This window comes from Bipolaris maydis (assembly GCF_028858645.1).
Source record: "Bipolaris maydis strain C4 unplaced genomic scaffold PSV08scaffold_1, whole genome shotgun sequence".
In the NCBI taxonomy this organism is placed as follows: domain Eukaryota; kingdom Fungi; phylum Ascomycota; class Dothideomycetes; order Pleosporales; family Pleosporaceae; genus Bipolaris; species Bipolaris maydis.
Window position 1 is genome coordinate 645384 of NW_027093857.1, and position 15997 is coordinate 661380.

The 15997-nt window shown below is 48.1% G+C and overlaps 7 protein-coding genes across 7 annotated transcripts; 2 read left to right on the top strand and 5 right to left on the bottom strand.

Moving 5' to 3' along the window:
- Positions 1 to 239: 239 nt before the first annotated feature.
- Positions 240 to 1654, top strand: PSV08DRAFT_169682 (uncharacterized protein; the record flags this gene model as incomplete). Its single annotated transcript, XM_014218919.1, has 4 exons — positions 240 to 492; positions 567 to 823; positions 884 to 1047; positions 1108 to 1654. 4 exons carry the CDS (start codon positions 240 to 242, stop codon positions 1652 to 1654), a joined length of 1221 nt encoding a protein of 406 aa, XP_014074394.1.
- PSV08DRAFT_254088 (uncharacterized protein) lies at positions 1653 to 2758 on the bottom strand. Its single transcript, XM_014218920.1, has 3 exons — positions 2521 to 2758; positions 2022 to 2466; positions 1653 to 1968 (listed from the first exon to the last, which is right to left on the bottom strand). Exons 1-3 carry the CDS (start codon positions 2521 to 2523, stop codon positions 1715 to 1717), a joined length of 702 nt encoding a protein of 233 aa, XP_014074395.1. The 5' UTR covers positions 2524 to 2758; the 3' UTR covers positions 1653 to 1714.
- A 315-nt stretch (positions 2759 to 3073) lies between these two features.
- PSV08DRAFT_406381 (uncharacterized protein) lies at positions 3074 to 4098 on the top strand. Its single transcript, XM_014218921.2, has 2 exons — positions 3074 to 3191; positions 3279 to 4098. The coding sequence occupies exons 1-2, from the start codon at positions 3158 to 3160 to the stop codon at positions 3965 to 3967; spliced, it is 723 nt and encodes a 240-aa protein (XP_014074396.1). The 5' UTR covers positions 3074 to 3157; the 3' UTR covers positions 3968 to 4098.
- A 116-nt stretch (positions 4099 to 4214) lies between these two features.
- PSV08DRAFT_169335 (voltage-dependent anion channel) lies at positions 4215 to 5459 on the bottom strand (the record flags this gene model as incomplete). The annotated part of the gene is made up of 1 exon (XM_014218922.1): positions 4215 to 5459. One exon carries the CDS (start codon positions 5457 to 5459, stop codon positions 4215 to 4217), a length of 1245 nt encoding a protein of 414 aa, XP_014074397.1.
- A 1986-nt stretch (positions 5460 to 7445) lies between these two features.
- On the bottom strand, positions 7446 to 8258 carry PSV08DRAFT_213218 (uncharacterized protein; the record flags this gene model as incomplete). Its single annotated transcript, XM_014218923.2, has 2 exons — positions 7446 to 7712; positions 7766 to 8258. The coding sequence occupies 2 exons, from the start codon at positions 8256 to 8258 to the stop codon at positions 7627 to 7629; spliced, it is 579 nt and encodes a 192-aa protein (XP_014074398.1). The 3' UTR covers positions 7446 to 7626.
- A 1789-nt stretch (positions 8259 to 10047) lies between these two features.
- PSV08DRAFT_406382 (uncharacterized protein) lies at positions 10048 to 12477 on the bottom strand (the record flags this gene model as incomplete). The annotated part of the gene is made up of 2 exons (XM_014218924.2): positions 10048 to 10724; positions 10770 to 12477. 2 exons carry the CDS (start codon positions 12475 to 12477, stop codon positions 10327 to 10329), a joined length of 2106 nt encoding a protein of 701 aa, XP_014074399.1. The 3' UTR covers positions 10048 to 10326.
- Positions 12478 to 14677: 2200 nt separating this feature from the next.
- Positions 14678 to 15981, bottom strand: PSV08DRAFT_254112 (uncharacterized protein). The gene is made up of 2 exons (XM_014218926.2): positions 15689 to 15981; positions 14678 to 15617 (listed from the first exon to the last, which is right to left on the bottom strand). The coding sequence occupies exons 1-2, from the start codon at positions 15768 to 15770 to the stop codon at positions 14926 to 14928; spliced, it is 774 nt and encodes a 257-aa protein (XP_014074401.1). The 5' UTR covers positions 15771 to 15981; the 3' UTR covers positions 14678 to 14925.
- Between the last annotated feature and the right edge of the window lie 16 nt (positions 15982 to 15997).

Genomic DNA, 15997 nt, shown 5'->3' on the forward strand with positions numbered 1-15997 from the left:
AGGGAACTCCTTGTGCCACGCGGTCAGATCAAACAAAGATAGCGATGTAACCACGCTAGTGAGCTCTACCCAGTGCTCACCGCGTACACAACCGCTGTATCTATATCATTAGTATGTAAGCTGTTGCTTATTGTGTCCTCATTCTTCTAGAACATTTCAATACTCTAAAAGGTGGAATTGGTGCCGGCAAACACCTTATTTTTCGCTTCTTTCTGAAAAACCTTCCTTTTTTTGATGCGATGCAGCTAGAAAAGACTGGCCGAAGCAGGATGAATTCGAAAGCATGTGATCAATGCTATAGATGCAAAGTCAAGTGCACAATGGAGCTCAGTGGTTGCGGGCGCTGTCGACTGACGGGTGGCGTATGCACGTACAGCCTGGGCAAATGGATGGGCCGGCCAAAGAAGTCGAGCCAGCTGACCTTGAAAGCTCAGGCAAGAGCGATGAGAGATACTGGAAGTGCCTCTATAGATCACAAGAGGAACCTTTCAAGTAAGTCTCGTCTATCATCACACAATATAGACATGTTGGCTTAATTTCACCAGATCATATCATACACATGCCAGAAACACAACAAGAATGGGAGCTGCTGTCATCCGCTATGAACGATTCTGAAATGAATACTTTGAATCAAGATTCAATATCGTTATTGTCGATGGGCGATAACATCCTGGCCAAAGCTGAGGACTGCTACTCCACACCCGATGAATGCCTGAGTATCAATACTTCAGATAAGAAGACAAGCCCCAGTTCCGTATCTCCCACTTGGGCTCAAGTCAGAGAGACACCACCAAGAGGCATAGAAATCGGCAGCATCTCATCGGTATGTTTTGGCTACATTTTTAAGATGAAAGTGAGAGTTTAGACCTGACTAGCGGTGTAGCCACAGGAGTGCCAACAAGCCAGCTATCATAAGCATCGAGACAATTCATACTCACATCTGCCAACTCCACAGAGCCCAGGCTGTCCTAATGACTTCAACTTTGGAATAATGGATACGGATTTCATAGCTTCGTCATCAGTTACCTTGATAGGCAACATCGAAAAGTAAGCGACATGAACACTTCCTGATCTATCAAGAAGACTGTAGACTAAAGGCCGTTGCAGGAACTTTGCGATATGTACTGAAGACATTGATGGCGGGCAAACACATTCCGTGGTGGAAGAAGGATCTACATCTCCTAATGAGCAAGCGTACCACTGCCAATGCTCTCAAGTTGCGCTAGCTTGCCTCGACAAAATCTCCATAGTGCCGTCGGAAGCCCAGTCCATCGACCGTCTCAACACCATTCAGTCCGCCCTCATGACTGCAGAGCGGCTGGTCCTCTGCACAGATTGCCCACCAAACATGACCATCGCAAGATGCTGCTTCATCCTGGGAAACGCTCATGAGCTGGTGAGTGATGTGACCTCCCACGCAGGAGACGCATCCAGCCCCACTGCCACCGTTTTGTCCCGTAAATCAATAGAATACATCAGGCGCCTCAAGCGCCGCGCTAGCATGCTTTTTGCGGGATTGAAAACGTTGCAAGATCTAGGGTCCGGCGATCGGCGTCTTTCAAACATGCAGTCCGAGTTTCTGTCAGCACTTGCGAATTCTTGGCTTTCTCTACCTGATCAAGCATCGAGACTGAAAACAATGTCAGAAAGCTGAAAAAAAAATATCCAATCATTCAAATCTAAACAAACGTAACACAATACTGTTTATTTTCCCTCATACAATGGGTTTGGGCTGCCGAATGAGAATGGTGGTCGTGTATGGCTTTGACCATCCATATTGCGGGCGCTCCTGCTGCACTATTTTAACTACTTGGAAGCCGTGGTCTTGGTACAGCTTGACACCTGGTGTTTTGGCAACAACAATTGTCTTCAAACTGTTTCTGTCCGCGTATGCCAGGCCTTCAGCGAGCAACATAGAGCCAATGCCACGTCTTTGTTGCTCTGGATGTGTAGCCAAGTAATCCAATGCTTCGATACAATTAGTCCACACAAAATACACAATATCATGTCGGGAAGCTCACCGAGAAAATCTTCCCCAGTAGACAGTACTTCAGCTTCTGCCTTCTCTATTGCCTCACTAAGCTCATCCACCATCTCATGATCAAGGCCACGGATTTTCCCGTCGTCAGTCACGTCCTGGAACGCCTGTTCGTATGCTTGACGTTTTTCCAAATCATTCTCAAGCACTACACCATCAGCCCACGTGTCGATATGTCCATCTGGAATAATCCAACGCGCATAACCAACAACGTTCCCGGTAGCGTCGTCTACAACCTTGCGGTGACGCTTAGTGGATGTCACTTTGACAAGGTTCCATGGCAAGCGTCTTGCGCAGTCGTAGATGATGTTTTCTAAGGTGACTCCCTTCCATAGAGACGCCCAATGTGCATCTTGGTAAAAAGCGCGCATCATGGTGTCAGCCAGACCTGTGGAGTCAGTGGGCTTCACCGGAAGGATTGTGTAGATCTGGAGCAAAAGATCAGCGAAACACGAGACCAGGGACTAAGATTCGCAACCTACCATTTTTGTAAAGATGGCCAGATTACATTAGCCAATGCGTAAAACTTTGCAGCAAGAAATAGTTAAGTAGTCGTCACGAGTCAGGGGCGTAGTAGGTGTCTGGCAGGTGATGTCTTTGTGAGCCAAACTTTCTCAGTTTCCAAAACCATAACAGTCTTCCTACATGTTACTCTTTATTCTCCAAACCTTCCTGAATCATTCTTTGCATATCCCCCCTCTTTTTCTCGTTGGCCAAACTATCATTCAAGAGGATAACGCCTGCTTGTCATTTGCGGTTTCTTAGTTGCATTGTGTGGATTTTCCGACCCGAAGCGTGCATGGGCCGATCTTCAGGCCGGCGGGGGGCTGCTGCCTGATCTCAAACTTCGGAGCCGAAAACAAACTTCCGAAAACTTCAAGACTCCGCAACAACTATGGAGCGGCGTGCGTTTGCTGCCCGAGAGCGTTCGCTCAATACCGCAAAATTGCATTGCTCAATAGCCAATGCTTTATAAAATGGTTATAGTGGCCTTGCATTGTATATAACATGTGACACAACCACTAAAGGGTAGATAATCCAACCCGCTACATTCACTCACCCACCCACATTTAACCAATCACATCCCGCACTCAAACATTGACAAATCAAGTTGCAGCCATGTTACCCAAAATCATGAGCAAGCTGTCTCGTTGTAAGTTTTGAATCCCGCCCCTCTCCCCCTGCACCACCAAACCCAATTTCCAACTTTGAGAAAACAGTGAGCTTACTCTTCCCCAAGACACCAAACTCTCCGATTCAGAATATCAAAACCCGCCATACAGCGCTAGCGACGAAGATCTCCCCTTCCTCCAAACCCCACGTGAGAAAGACGACTTTACATCGCCGGCCTCCAGCACACACCGCTCACGCCTCTGCTCCGCGCTGATCGTCGCTTCCGCATCCCTAACCCTCGGTCTACTTGCCTTCATCCTCGTCGTCGCCCAGCGGCGCCACCCCCAAAGCGCCGTTTCACTCTGGCCCACCTACCAAGGCGGCTCCGTCGTCGTCGAGCACTGCGGCAACTCACCGCAAGAAGCCCAAGACCTCGGCTGCACCTGGGATCTCATGAGCTTCGGGTGGGTGCACCCCCGCTGCTTCAAGCCCGACGAGTCGCAAATGTGGCTCGAAAAGTACGGGCCCTGGAAGTGGTACTACGATCTGAATGCTACCCAGGAGATTGCGCCAGAGGACCTGACGACCACTGGTCGTGTGTATACCGAGCAAGGCTACCATGTGGTGCATTGTTTGTACATCTTTAAGCTGCTGCATATGGCCGGTATGAGTGGCCATATTGTTACTGATGAGGCGATCCCGCTGGCGCATACACAACACTGTGTGGATATGATTTCGTCGCCAAAGTATACGGATTTCAAGCATATTAATACGCGGGTTGACATGTTGTTTGCGCGGTGTGTAACACTTAATTAGGTTTATGCTTCACTTGAGTGTGAACCGGACGAGAAAAGAAAGAGGATAGAATTTTTGTAGTGAAGTATGCTTAGCGATTTTTGTTGGTAGCAGTTAGGTTATAGTTATCGAAACCGAACCTTTGCCCTAGTAATACATGAATGTATCATCAAGGACTTGACAACCACGCCATCCTCATTTGTCAACTTGATTAAAATTAATTATGTATGTACATACTGATAATGGAACAGAACAGTGAGAGTAGTGACTACACCTCACTTCCACCATCTTGCTGCTCCTCATCACCAGGCTTATGACCATGCCCTTCAATATCTTCCATGTCCTCATCCATACCAGGCCACAGCACTCTCTTCTGCAACACACCCTTCACATTAAGTACAGCAACCCAAAACCATAGTATAACAAGTATGATAGTCATAGCGCTACACACACCCTTGATTCCCGGGCTATCCAGGGCTTTCGCAATCCAGATAAGCGCAATCGTCATTCCTGCATTTGGGAAGATGAAACCCCAGTGGTTGAGTGTAAAGTGTGAATCTTTGGCGCTGATGATGATGCTGACAGTAGCGATTGCACTGAACCAGAAGGATATGAGCCAGAAGAATATGCCTACAATGACGCCAAATGCTTTGATTGCGTCGCCAACAGGAAACGATATGATGGCGAGGAAGTCGGGGGGTAGATGTCTTGGTGCTTCGATACCGAGCGCGACGCACGCATTGGCGGTGTAAGCAGCTGGACCGACAGCAACGTACATACCGGGTCGCTTCGGTATCTCAGGTAGGTTGCTGTTGACGAGGCGAGTGAAGTAGAGTGTAAGCATCAGAAATGCAATGGTCCAACCTAGACCCTGAAACGCAATGCTGCCAATGAATATCTTGTAGCCTGCATCAGGAGGCTGACTTTTCAGCAAAGTACTTCCAAGAACGCCCAAGATTAGGAAGGGGTAGATTGGTAAGATCCACGAGGGCATGGCGTCGGCGACGGGAAGTTCTCTTCGGTCGAAGATGACGTGGTACTGGAAGACGGCAACGAGGATGACAATGGCAGCGTAGAGCCAGTAAAGTATCTCAAGTGCCTTGACTAGCCATGGTCCGCTTGAGGGAACACCATACATCTCCATACAGTAGATGATCAACGCAATACTTACAAAGTATGCGCCGAAGAAGAAGCTTTCGTGAGGGTGATGTAAGCTGAGTTTGAGTGATCCACGGTTGTGTATGAAGCGGTAAGAGATGCAAGCGGTGAATGTGAGGAACAAGACGATATCCAGTATGTAGAATATCTTTCCTATCGTCTTCAAGCCCGAGAAGTTGTATGGTTGTTGACCAAGTAGCGTGGCAAGCGCACCGGTTGACATTGTGCATTCGAACCAAGACCAGCTAAAGTGGTCAAGACGCTTTTTCCATGGCAGATGTGTGGGGTTGTAGTCTTCTCGTTGTGCTGGCCGGGTCCGTCGTTCGATAGGGCGAGGAAGTGAGTGCGAAGGCATGCTGCTGATCGTATCGCCCAAAACACCGTCAAGGAGAAGGCTGTAACAACAGTGCAGTCGCAGACTGGCGGATTAATTGATCCAAAATCAGCACAATGCGCAACGACGAGGCGAACTTCTGTTATGTTGATTGCCAAGGAGTCTGCCCTCACTGGGCGAAGCAAATGCCATGATTTCTTGACGTCAAATTGGCATTCCATCGTTCAAAGCCAAGAAAAGGTTTAGAATAAAAGCGTCATAACTTTGGGGAGGTTGACTTGGAATCCTGAATGAGTATTGCTTTCGTAGATCGCGGTGAAGGTCGAGCGAATTAGGCAGTGTCACCCCTGGATGATCGAGCCTCATAGATCTTCGTGCTACGTGATGACAGCCTTCCGCGTCTTTCTTTAAATTCACATCGTAGGGATTGCTCAGAGGTTGGGTTGTGATAGGCTCAGCTGCGACGATCACAGTCATAGTGCCGCCGCGGCAGGTGATGTGTCGATGACGTAACGCTCGCGACAGCAAAGCACCATCCTTCAGCGTCTCTTTGTGGTATTGCACTGAATAGATTAGTTTGAGTATATCGCTTATGTTTTCTGCATGTGGATACATCCGATGATGCTTAATTTGCTCGGACACAGCATCCTGCAGTCACGAGAAAGCGCAATGTCTGCATGACTGATACTGTCATGTGATGTTCTTCAGAGTAAGCCTCTTTCTGTGAAAACTGGTAAAGGATACCTTCAACTTTCTTGCACATCTTCAAAATGTCCCAGATAGCCATCATCATCTGGGACGTGGGCGACAATAAATCGTATGGCTGGACTAAGGCATTTGGACTATTAGACTTTTGCCGCAACCCTGCGAATACACTGAACCAATACCAAGATTTTTCATTCTTTATTGTGTAGCATTTCTTTTCATGAATTTTAGTTAGTTCGAAACTCCCCTTGGTAACAGCTCAAAGCTTGATGGCGAAGGTTTGACTGAATGTTAACATCTCGTACCGCCTTGGCGAATGGCAGTGAGTTAGTAGTAGAAGAAAATTTCCTTATCACAGCACAAATTGGTAAGAATAAAGTCGGATCGTTTCTAGAAAATGTTGGAATTTTCACATGTTGCGGTGATGACATATGAATAAGTTAATGTTATCAGCTTCGCGCCAGTTCACGGCCTGCTCGGTATCTAACGAGAATGAACAAGTCGGATCCTTAAAGAGGCAAGAACAACGTCGATTAACACAATCGATTGTATCTACTACATCTGCGTGGTTTTGTAAAGTCTATCTGTTCGCATACTGGTTATCGGATCTTGTTGGTAGCACGGTCATTAGTGCCCATAGGCAAAACTATCGCTAACATTCTTGGGTACGTGGACGGTGATCAACTTGGTGCTGCATTCCTTGTGTTTATGCTATTGGCACAGATGTAGTTTAAAAGAATACCCGATCCCTACGACTCCAGGTTGTTACCCAAGTTCTTGCGTGATTCCACGTCAGTGGTAGCAAGACCAAATTACTCAGCCATCTCAGTCGTTCCACTAAACGCAAGGGCCGAGGAGCAGAACCCAAGTTCCGCAAAATCTTACTCATTGTCGACAAGATACCCATGGAATGCACTAGAGAGGTATTGCAAGATGTTTTGTATATCGTCGCGGTTGTCCTCGAAGGCCACCACGCTGGTTTTCACCTCTCCGATAAAAGCTCTAATGAACTACCGATATGAATTCAGAAATTGGATTGCACTATCCCACGCCGCATCGACTTGCTCATGCGGACCATATGCGGAGTCGTGTGCTTCAAAATGAAATTCATCGAGAGCTATTTCTTTCTCCGTAGTCCATTTCATGAACCTTTTACACACTAATCTGGCCTCCTTATTATCTAGAATTCACATTTAAACATTCACCAATACTTTATATTGTGGCTCCTTTCACGTTATGTACTTCCTGATATCTTGTGAAATGACATGCGTGGACTGGTTAATAACAGACTTTACAAGAGATCATCAGCAAACAAATTATCATTACTATGGATACTGAGTACATGAAAAATCCACGCACTGCATTCTCTAACCATATCCCACACCTAACATGCGTATAAGAAAATGACATCTTGATCATAAAGCAATCGCTTCCTAATTCGTAATCATCAACACATTTCCAATCGTTGTTCTCACTTCACCTATCACGGTGCCGCAACACAATGATGGCTTCCAATACAGTGGGTGCAGCAAACCTTGTTACTTCCCGGCGCAGCATTTCCGCAAGGATCTACACTCCCAGTCAGTAACCCAAAGCCGAAAAAAAAACATGCCGAAACTTACACCAACTCGGCAAGCAACCACCCGTGCAAAACGACAAGGTCAAGTCACTGCCGGACCCGCACACCTTGATCGAGCTCCCAGCGGGCTGCTTTCCATATGCCCAAACAATGTTTTGGCACGTAGTATCGCTCGGCTTCAGCGACATTGTGCGTCCAGCAAATCCATCGCCAAATATATCACTCATGTCGTACCAGACCTGCTGGCCATCAAGATTGTAGGCGAAAATAGTCTGGCTGACATTCGGCTGGAAGATGCCATTCTCAACCGGCGAAATCTTGAGCGCGATGCCCCCGGATTGAGGGTCGCGCCTGAATGTCTCGCTGTAGGACGTCGACGGCGCGATCTTCTGCTGCGGTCCGATACTTCCGCCTACAGACCAGAGGTAAATAGCCTCCGGACACTCATTACTGACGATTGCGCGACCGACGGCGTGGACGTGAGGCAGGAAAAGCGAGGACAGGGTAGCGAAGAGAGTGATGGAGGGGAGAAACATATTGCCGGTAATATAAGTGTTGTATCCTTTGCCCTCTTAATTTCTTTAATCCTTGGAAGAATGTTTTGACTTTTGTATCCCACAACCCTTCCCTCGAACCTCCTTCTTATATACCCACAAAACCCCATGCTAACTCAGCCATAACCCCCATCACACCACACGAAATACAAATGCACCCCCCCCGTCATACAGAAAACTTATACAGCCACACACCCGCCACGCTCCTCCCATATCAACCGCACCCATCTCCATCCTATGGGAAAACATCCCACATTCGCCAAGGAGGGCATCGTCGCACGGCCAGCCCGGCTAGCGTATTATTTAGCTTAATGAGTTTTAGGCACGCTTCCAATGCATATTGCTAGTACATCGCGCTTTCCGGGCACCAAAGCGCGCATCCCGCGTTTCGGTACCACTGTCCTTCACACCTTTCCACACGAGAGATAGGAATACGAGAGGGCGCGTTGGTTCGTATTCTGAATAGCTACTAGTGTATCTGTTAGACTACCAGTAACTGGATATTACAAACGCCCTTTTTTTGCAGTCCCTTTACTATCTTTTTGAGTTGCGAGGGTAAAGAAGTGGCGCGGGGCACACGCACAACGGCCCCAAAACGCGGGGTTTTTTTTTTGCCTAGCTGAAAGTCAACTTGGCGAAATATCTATTGTACCAACAATTTATTGTGTGTAAAGCTTATTTTATTTTTATCACTTATATTTCCTCTCTGATGTATGCCGAGAAAACTCGCTCACAGTGTTCCCTCTCGCTGTCTCCGTGGGCCATGGCGGTGGTGCAATCAGCGTTACACCATGCACGACCGTTTGCTGCGCTCCTGCGCAAGCAAACCAAGCAAACAAGAGAGAGAGAGAGAAACAGCCTGAAATGTGAAGGGTTACATACGTATACATATTACCCTGCATATACCGTCCTTTGCAGCCACACACACCCCTGGGCTTTAATCGCAAACGCAGTCATCATCGATATTAAATTATGGGAGACCCTGACAAAACCAATATGTTTGTAGTATTGTACAAAAGTCCGCGTTGGGTAAAGGTAAAGTTAGCTTTACCGCTTTTTTTCGGCCTTGGGCATAGTAAGTGAAAACTGACACGCGATGCTTTTCGTATCGCGGGCTTCGCCCTGTTTTGCAGGTTGTGATTCGCTAGACCAAAAAAAAGTTTCATTGTTCCGCCAGCTTTTCTCGCTTATTGGAGAGGATGGGGGAGCTGAAGAAGGTGGTGGTGGCTAGCTAGACGCATTTGGAGAGAGTGTGCACATGTGCGGATTGCTCTATGGCCCAGATAATACGAAGAGTATTGAGTGGTGGTTTGCCAACACATCGATTTGGACTATTTATAGAAAGATATCCCGAGACCTGGTTCTTGGACTGATGGTGGTAGTCGTATCTGCTGTCATTGGGGGGTTTTGGGTCAACGGTCTCTTTCTCATACGAGGTAGCGGTGTCAACTGTTTGCTGTCAGGCACTCCGTTTGTGTAACTTGGCATGCCGCAACGTTCTTAAGGGCTATCGCTATATGTTACATGACCGTGTTCAACACATTGTAGTGCTACCCTGTTCACGTGAAGTATAGGCTTCTATGCCAATACATGAAGTCTGGCTTGAAAATGTAGGTAGCGTATACGAGAGTACTTCTCAGCTGTGGAATGTATCGCGAACATCATGGTGACGAGAAACCCGTTCCCAACTCTGATCTAGCTAGTTCCTTCAGATACTTGTCAACGAAACACAATGGTTTATAATGCTTCGAATGCACCAATGGGGCTTATGTGGAAGTAAGAGCGTTCTACATAATGTGGTCGTGAGACCTTTGCGCAAGCGCCTAATCTACTAATGCATTCTATCAGACTGTTGAACGAGATGAGCGTCTCTGGCGACACCAGAATCCCATTGGATGCCCTGCATGCTTTTACCTTGGTACATGTGCCCCCCTTTCCCTAACTAAAATTATATCCATATGCATAACACTTCACTCAGAAGCCTGAGCTCATCCCCTGATTCCATTCGGCCAATTTCGCCACTTTATCCTCGCAGCCTGCTGCTCTTTGTCTAGATAATCATCCTATCGTTCATTTCTGATGGTTTGAAGAAGACCCTCCAGTCAACAGTGACCCAACTCGCGATGTTGAACGTGGACGTTTCGGAGGTAGGTGGTTCGGGCGTGATGATCCTACAGCCAGATCCTATCTCCAGTTCAACCATGTTGTTTTCCAAGATTTTAACCTCGCTAATATTTGGTTCCACATATCTTGTCCTGCGACCTCTCTTTGTGCGGCTCGCCTCGTCCTTTCCAATATTGCTGGACTTCTTCGAACTTCCACTGTCTTCAATAGGATGTGCGCGACTGTCCGTTGAGATTGGCAACACAACACCCTGGAATACAACTTCTCCAGGCAGAGATGAGAGACTCTGGACTTTGTTAAAGCTGAACTGGAAGCTATCCAGACCTGGAATCGTTAGCATAAGCGATGCAGGACTCTCAATAGACTTACTGAGCAAATCAGGTAGCCGTCGCCTTATCTTCTGCTTTTCACGGTTTCTAATGTGGCTAGTATCCACCTCCTCGTCGGCTTTGGGCTTCTGGTCGCGTGTTGAATTGCTCTTTTTGGTTGGGTTCGTCCCACGAAAGAATGCGCTTTGCGCCCACGACTCAGGATGGAATGTTGAGCTGTTGAATAGTCGCGAATGGCTGTTCGCGTGACGTAAGAAAAGGCGACTACCAATCATTGACGACTGGCGTATACTGCTAGCACACAGGCTCAGTTCTGAGAACGGCCTGCGGAAATTAGAGTATCTCCAAACTTCAAAGGGCGTTAAGAAGCTCAGAGCCTCTAATTCGCGACGCATATCGACTCGCGTTTCCCTAGCTCCACAAAAGAACTGGACATTGATATGTTTGCGTTCAAGGTCCATCAGTAGGTCCAGATAACTGAAGCCGCCCTCGTCTGTAGCGTCGCAATTAATGATGGCTTCGTGAGATTCGTTGTGGAAGAAGAGTTCGACATATCTCAGTTGCATGTTTTCGGTAGCTGTCTCATTGATCATTTTAAGGAAGGCAAATGTGAATTTGTTGCACGATCGCAAATGAAGGTGCGTGAGTGTAGAGGGCAGGACCTTCAAGCGCGCCTCTTCCAATGTCTGTAATCTTCCGTCTTTCAGTACGAGGTTGTTTGTTGGCGTATCATTCTTAGCAGGTGTAGTTTGACGGTCCTGGTTTGAAAAGACAACGTTTTGTGGGCAACCGAGGGCATCCATAGGGACATCTAGACGCTTCAGGCTAGAAAATCCAGCCAATGTGATAGTATGTTTTCCCATATTTCGCCAATTAAGATCGCGGAAGTGAAGAACCTCGAGAGTCGCCGGCCCCTTCCATCTAGTGTCTTCAGCAATGATGAGAGATTGGAGTCTGGGACGCAGTATCTGGAGAGCGATTCCATCGAATGGCGTAACTGGAAGTAGTTCTGGGTTCAACGAAGGAAATGTATGGGGTGCTGAGTGGTTCGGCCTGGGTGGCTGACCAGCTTGGAAACGTCTGGCTCCCGGGAGCTCAATCGTTATTGACCTCATATTCGAACACAACGCTACCAGTGTGTTCAAAAAGAAGGCTTGGTCTTCTCGCCATACTGGACCCAAAAAGCTCTTGGTTTTCCGGATGTGGCTCCAGGTCACGTCGCCCTGAGTGTTGGCAGTGATGATTCTGCCAATCGTCTCCTTGACATCACCATCGAGGTTAGGAACGTCTCGGCAGTGACAATCTTGGTGATGGGAACAATCAAAGTCACCAAGGTCGACGTGTGTGATTTTCTGGATGAGTTCAGGGTGATGCCCAAGCATCTCAAGGAAACTTCTGATGTTTGGTTGACGAAGCACTGGCTTCCGAACCATAGTTTGCTGCACAATACCGCTGAGTCGCTTGCTTACAAGCGCAAATTTGAAGATGGCCTTTTCCTTACGGAGCTTGGAGGCTATCAAGTCAATCAACTCGGATGGTAGGTCCAGAAGACATATCCTGGCGCGCTTGTATGCTTCACCGTAATCCAAAACAGTGTTTGATTGATGATCGAAGCGCTGTTGCTCATGAATGGAGGCAGTCTCTCGTCTCGTAGTCTCGCGTGGGAGGTTTGGGATCGCGGGCGTAATACCAGGACTTCCCACCCGTCTCTTTCTCATCCTCGAACTGGACGGTGTTGATGGCGCCATTGTGAATTTGTGGGCTTACTTGGGATGAAGGGATGGTCCAACAGTTGAGTTGCGCCGCCTTCCTGCGTGTTTCTATATGCTCATGCGCTGGGTAGAAATCGATGTGGGCATTTTAGTCCCGTGAGTTAGTCACACCTGCGGCAACCGCGCTATATGCAGCTGATAAACACGAGGTGACGCCAGCAGGTGAGCGGGGGGATGAATAAATTGTTCTCTGTTGCTGCAGGCTTCAGAGATGACCTAGGAAGGTATCTGAAAGATTTGGAAAGTTCTGCCTGTTTCAGGGACTGTCTGTCTGTCGCACTCGTTCACTGTAGTGGGAGGAGTGACACGTTCACGCCAAGACGCTAGCGTTCGATTGGGTGATTCGTCATTGCTGCCTGATACACACACGTGATTGATACATGATGCATTAGGCATGGAACAATCCCGTTCCAGGCAGGAGTGCATAGATAAAGCATCGGGTGTGCACTTCCTTGATTTGTACATGTGTGGGGTAAAGGTACAGATGGCGGCTCCATAAGACTGGTCACGCGATTGGAGAAAAGAACATAGTTGACGAATCGCTTCTCTTGATAGCACTACCCACTATACTAAAGAATGGTCACTCAAAACACGTCTCCTCCCCTCTTTGAGAACATGAGCTCCAAGGCCCTGATTCGTGAAGAAACCGATCAATTGGGTTTGATTCGACAAAACTCCGTCGTTCAGAGGTATACATTTCAATCCCAACAATCGTCCACTGGCGATGTTCCGCTCCATAGAAGCCTTCCCTTCCTATCCTTGTAGTCTCGCAATGCCCTACATGCATCGTATTGCCCCTGGAACACCCAACGCCCAGGAGGTCATACGTCATTCTGCTGGACGTCCCGTCTTTGATCTCTTTGGATGAAAAGGTATGTTCATGCAGGAAAGCCCTCTCCGGATGCGACTGCGACACTGCTTTTTGTTGTGAAGCTGCAGGGCGATATCGAGGACGTTCAACAATGACACCGTCGGAGCGTTCGACCGCACGATATTTCTTGGGCCGTCGCTTGGATGTGCTTTGAGCGTTCTTTGTTGTTTCGCAGAGGGCGTGAAGAGGGATGTTTGCATTCTGATGAGCGTCGCAGCTGGGCTTCTTGACTGAGTTCTCTACAAGGACCCGCATTTCGAAGTAGATGGAAAGTAGGCAGCTTCGGCTGGGCAGTTGTCAGTCCAGTGGTTTCTGTATGCGTGATGCTCTTCTCTAGATCAGTGCGTCATGCTCGCTTTTGTACTCACAATTCAACCTATACTGATACTATTAGCGCGCCCGCCCTCACGAAGCAAGAGGGATTCGCAGAATCCAGAACCTTTCCATCGAGATCTCAAACTCTCCACAGCGTTCATTTACCCTTCTCTTGTGCGACCAGCTCGTTGCAAAACAGTTGCCTTACGAACAAAGACCAGGATCGTCCTTACAACCACCCCACTAAGATATCATATCCGCAGATATCGGTCCCAGCCTCCAAAGTCCAGACCGCAAAGGCCCCTCGGAATCAACCGTAGTCCTAAGGTGGGTAAGCTGCCGCCTCTACAATATGCTTTCCCCATGTCTGCAACGTCTCCTGAGGGTATAATAACGTCACAGAGAGGCGATGGTGAGATGTTCTAGACTTGTGGGCCGGATGTGGCGTCTGAGCATCTTGACTCCATGACCTGGTGTTGTGCAGCAGAGATGCACAGCCTCCTGCACTGCGTAGCGAACATGATGTCATGCGCAAGGCCGACAACGTTTCTTGCGGATGTCAAGCATCAACCCGGAATTCCGGGCAGCGCGGCTGCGAAATAGTCAAGGTTCTAGACTTCTGAGTTGTAGAACGAAGTAGGAAGCTGAAGGAAGAAGATTGCGGAGAGAGGAGCGTGGGGGTGCGATGATGTCATGATACGCTAGAGCCGCTAGGCCTGAAGACCCTGACAGGAACAGGAAACGCAAAGCAAAAATGACCAAGGATCTTGTAGCAGTACATTCTAGATATGAGAAGTCTCAGAGTCAATCTGAAGCTTTATTACCGTTCCGCTGTTATGTCTAGCTGGAGAAGATCATGTGCCGTATTTGATCACTTGGTTTCATGGTGAAAAGCAGCTAGTCTTACGGCAGGGACACATTCTAAATATTTAGCAAGCGGGAGCAAAAATTCGTCTCCAACCCTACGTTTTCTTCATCCGTTTCGGTCATAAAAATGTGATGGTTTCAATAATACTAGTACCGATTCAACCTATTATACAATAACGGGGAATACGAAGTGGAATGTAGAGGTAAAAGAACATTATCCAAAAAAACTGTGTGAACAGTGGACAACCGGCTTTGACAGAATGGAGGTGCATCAATCAGGTACTTGCCCTGTAGCAAACACTTGGTCAAGAATCAATCACGACTTGTAGTGCTATGAAGGGTAATTGAGTCATTAAGTCTACTGGAGACGCTTACCATACATTGAGCGCCGCAGCACCAGCAAGCATAAGCAGCGCAGAGCCCTCGATGCTGAACCTGGCAGCGGCACCAGTGCTTTCAGGTACACTTGCGCTTTCAGTTACACTTGCGCTTTCAGGTACACTTGCAGAAGACTGGCTCGATGTTGGCGTGGGCGCAATACTAGGAGTAGAAGCGGTGCTAATAGTTGCGCTGGCTGACGCACTGGCCGTCTCGCTGACAGACTCGACCGTCATCTGTCCTGTACTCGCACTCCTTGTCAAGGTTGCAACCGAGGTAGATTGGGCGCTCGTCTTGGTAGTTGTCGCACTAGCACTGGGTGCTGTGCTTGTTGCGGTCCTCAGCAAGCTATTTCCTGCTACAACATCGACGGTCAAAAACTTGACATCGTCGTTAGAGAAAACCGCTGTGACGGGCTCACCGCCAGTGTCGTCATTGCCACCTTCCTGCTTTACTGTGCATGTCATCTCGACTTTTTTCTTATTGTAGTCGCAGCCCAGGCTCATGGAGACACCAGCAGCGTCCATAGTGGCCTGGTAGCGTGTTTGCGAAAGGATCGTCGCGTCAAGTCCAGGGCCCCAACCACACTCTGAGCTGTCTACACCAGTGGGGCATGCCATGCGGAATTCGGTCATTGTTGGGTTCACAGTGTTGATTGTCGCGACAGGATCGGCACCTTCATAGCCTGTTGCGAATATGTTGTTAGAGCGACTTCATGAGGCTGGTAAGATAAGAAGAAAATTGCGGGTAACGAACCACCGGGGAAGTAAAAGCTGATGATATCAGCAGCGCAGACAGTGCTGGCAAGAATGGAAAGAAGGGTGGTTGATTGACGCATGGTATGTGTTTTGTTGTTGTACTGTGTAGGCTCGATGGTGGGTCTCTGTCAGAATACGAGTGTAAGAATTAAAGTTTAGCTGTATGTTGATAGGCGGATAGGTATTGTGGCTTTGTTGCAGGGTAAAAGGAGCGACTATGGTATGTGTGGCGTTAAGGAACGTGAGCTCGCGACTGCAAGACGAGTGGGCAGACGCGGCAGGGCAGAAGGCGAAGCGGACAGGTGTG

Bases quoted from the DNA above. Each gene is read 5' to 3' on its own strand.
- PSV08DRAFT_254112 (XM_014218926.2), bottom strand. From the start codon at position 15,770: ATGCGTCAATCAACCACCCTTCTTTCCATTCTTGCCAGCACTGTCTGC. The intron at 15,618-15,688 runs GTTCGTTACCCG...TATTCGCAACAG, and splicing joins CAGCTTTTACTTCCCCGGTG to GCTATGAAGGTGCCGATCCT.
- PSV08DRAFT_254088 (XM_014218920.1), bottom strand. The intron at 1,969-2,021 runs GTGAGCTTCCCG...ATTGTATCGAAG, and splicing joins TACTGGGGAAGATTTTCTCG to CATTGGATTACTTGGCTACA.
- PSV08DRAFT_406381 (XM_014218921.2), top strand. From the start codon at position 3,158: ATGTTACCCAAAATCATGAGCAAGCTGTCTCGTT. The intron at 3,192-3,278 runs GTAAGTTTTGAA...CTCTTCCCCAAG, and splicing joins CATGAGCAAGCTGTCTCGTT to ACACCAAACTCTCCGATTCA.